Raw genomic sequence first — 2,595 nt, forward strand, 5'->3', positions numbered from 1 at the left:
CAAAAGATTCATTCATTCTTCCAGCTTGGAATCACATATGGCTATGCATACTGGAGGAAGCCCCTTCTCATGTACAGTTTGCGCCAAAAGATTCATTCATTCTTCCAGCTTGGAATCACATATGGCTATGCATACTGGAGGAAGTCCCTTCTCATGTACAGTTTGCGCCAAAAGATTCATTCATTCTTCCAGCTTGGAATCACATATGGCTATGCATACTGGAGGAAGCCCCTTCTCATGTACAGTTTGCGCCAAAAGATTCACCCATTCTTCCAGCTTGGAATCACATATGGCTATGCATACTGGAGGAAGCCCCTTCTCATGTACAGTTTGCGCCAAAAGTTTCATTCATTCTTCCAGCTTGGAATCACATATGGCTATGCATACTGGAGGAAGCCCCTTCTCATGTACAGTTTGCGCCAAAAGTTTCATTCATTCTTCCAGCTTGGAATCACATATGGCTATGCATACTGGAGGAAGCCCCTTCTCATGTACAGTTTGCGCCAAAAGATTCACCCATTCTTCCAGCTTGGAATCACATATGGCTATGCATACTGGAGGAAGCCCCTTCTCATGTACAGTTTGCGCCAAAAGATTCATTCATTCTTCCAGCTTGGAATCACATATGGCTATGCATACTGGAGGAAGTCCCTTCTCATGTACAGTTTGCGCCAAAAGATTCATTCATTCTTCCAGCTTGGAATCACATATGGCTATGCATACTGGAGGAAGCCCCTTCTCATGTACAGTTTGCGCCAAAAGATTCACCCATTCTTCCAGCTTGGAATCACATATGGCTATGCATACTGGAGGAAGCCCCTTCTCATGTACAGTTTGCGCCAAAAGTTTCATTCATTCTTCCAGCTTGGAATCACATATGGCTATGCATACTGGAGGAAGCCCCTTCTCATGTACAGTTTGCGCCAAAAGATTCATTCATTCTTCCAGCTTGGAATCACATATGGCTATGCATACTGGAGGAAGTCCCTTCTCATGTACAGTTTGCGCTAAAAGATTCATTCATTCTTCCAGCTTGGAATCACATATGGCTATGCATACTGGAGGAAGCCCCTTCTCATGTACAGTTTGCGCCAAAAGATTCATTCATTCTTCCAGCTTGGAATCACATATGGCTATGCATACTGGAGGAAGCCCCTTCTCATGTACAGTTTGCAATCAGCGTTTCGTTTCTTCGAAGACTTTAGAAAGACATACAAATAGGAAAATCTGTCAATATAGAGTCCCGTGCTCTGTTTGCCACCGATTTGTATTTCCTGCAGTTTTAAAAAATCATATGGAAGCACACGATAAAAAAATATTGTCTTGTACAATCTGCGGAAAAAAATACACAAGTAGTCAAGGATTAAACTGTCATATGGAGATCCACACAAATAATGATTCCAAGGGAGTCAATAGTTGTAAAAATATAGTGAAACACACTCATAAATCTTCAGCTGTTATTAGGAACAATTCACTGCAAACCAATAAAGATTTAGAAAAGGTTAGTTGTAACAATATGTTGAGAGTCAATAATTGTAACAATATGGAGAAACACACTCATAAATCTCTAGAAAAAGTAGCAGTTATTAGGAACAATTCAATGCAAACTGATAAAGATTTAGAAAAGTTGAAAAAAATAGATGAAGATGTCAAAAACTCTTCTGAAAACAATAATATTTTGAAACAAGCTAATGAAGAAAAAGCTAGTAACAACATTATGTTAACGGAATCCAGTAAAACGGTGAAAAAACAAGTGATCATCAATATAATGACTGAAGATAAGGTAGAATATATTATTGACAATCCTATCTCATGTGAAATTTGCATGAATAGTCGAGTTATTAAACATTTGGTATCCACTTGAGTCGGTTTCTTGCCAATTTTGATTAGCCTCCAAGTGAAAATTATTTCTTTAAAGTTTTAGGTGTCTAAATTATTTGGTTCTCACTTATGCAAGTTGTCTTACAATTAAGTTGTGTGGTCATGTTGATTGACATACTATTTTTATAACTTACCAACATATTTTTAAAAGTTTTAGGTGTCTAAATTATTTGGTTTTCAGTCATGCAAGTTGTCATACAATTAAGTTGTGTGGTCATATTGAGTGACATAATATTTGTATAATTTACCAATAACATATTTTCAAGTTTGTAGAGGACATATTTGTTGAATTGATTGATAATATACAGTATTAATAGTGGTAATATACCTATTACCATAGAGAAACAATAGCATAAGTAGATATCCCATGGTATAGGACGTTTATGTCGCAACTTTTACTGTTATTTCAAGCCGATAGTCCACGTAGTTCTTTGCCGTGAAGCTGTGTGACGCTCGTAGTCTCTCATACTGTGCCGTTCATACACTCTCACCCCAACAAAACAGTAAAAATCGACAGTAATCGGCTTGAGATAACAGTAAAAGTTGCAACATAAACGCCCTATACCATGGGATATACTTACGCTATTGTTTCTCTATGCTATTACCTAGATTGATGAATTATATTAATTCCACCAGATACCATAAATAACTATCATGATGTTAATATTGTACTATTTTAATAAATATTTATAGTTATTTTTAAACAAAAATCCA

At 36.9% G+C, this 2,595-nt stretch overlaps 1 protein-coding gene across 1 annotated transcript; it reads left to right on the forward strand.

Annotated features, from left to right (window-relative positions):
• On the forward strand, positions 1–2,230 carry LOC111058460 (gastrula zinc finger protein XlCGF57.1-like). Its single transcript, XM_039429289.1, has one exon. The coding sequence runs from the start codon at positions 38–40 to the stop codon at positions 1,862–1,864; it is 1,827 nt and encodes a 608-aa protein (XP_039285223.1). The 5' UTR covers positions 1–37; the 3' UTR covers positions 1,865–2,230.
• The last annotated feature ends 365 nt before the right edge of the window (positions 2,231–2,595 follow it).

The sequence above is a fragment of the Nilaparvata lugens genome, chromosome 5, assembly GCF_014356525.2.
Source record: "Nilaparvata lugens isolate BPH chromosome 5, ASM1435652v1, whole genome shotgun sequence".
NCBI lineage: Eukaryota > Metazoa > Arthropoda > Insecta > Hemiptera > Delphacidae > Nilaparvata > Nilaparvata lugens.

Excerpts from the sequence above, each read along its gene's own strand:
- LOC111058460 (XM_039429289.1), top strand. The coding sequence starts at position 38 with ATGGCTATGCATACTGGAGGAAGCCCCTTCTCATGTACAGTTTGCGCC.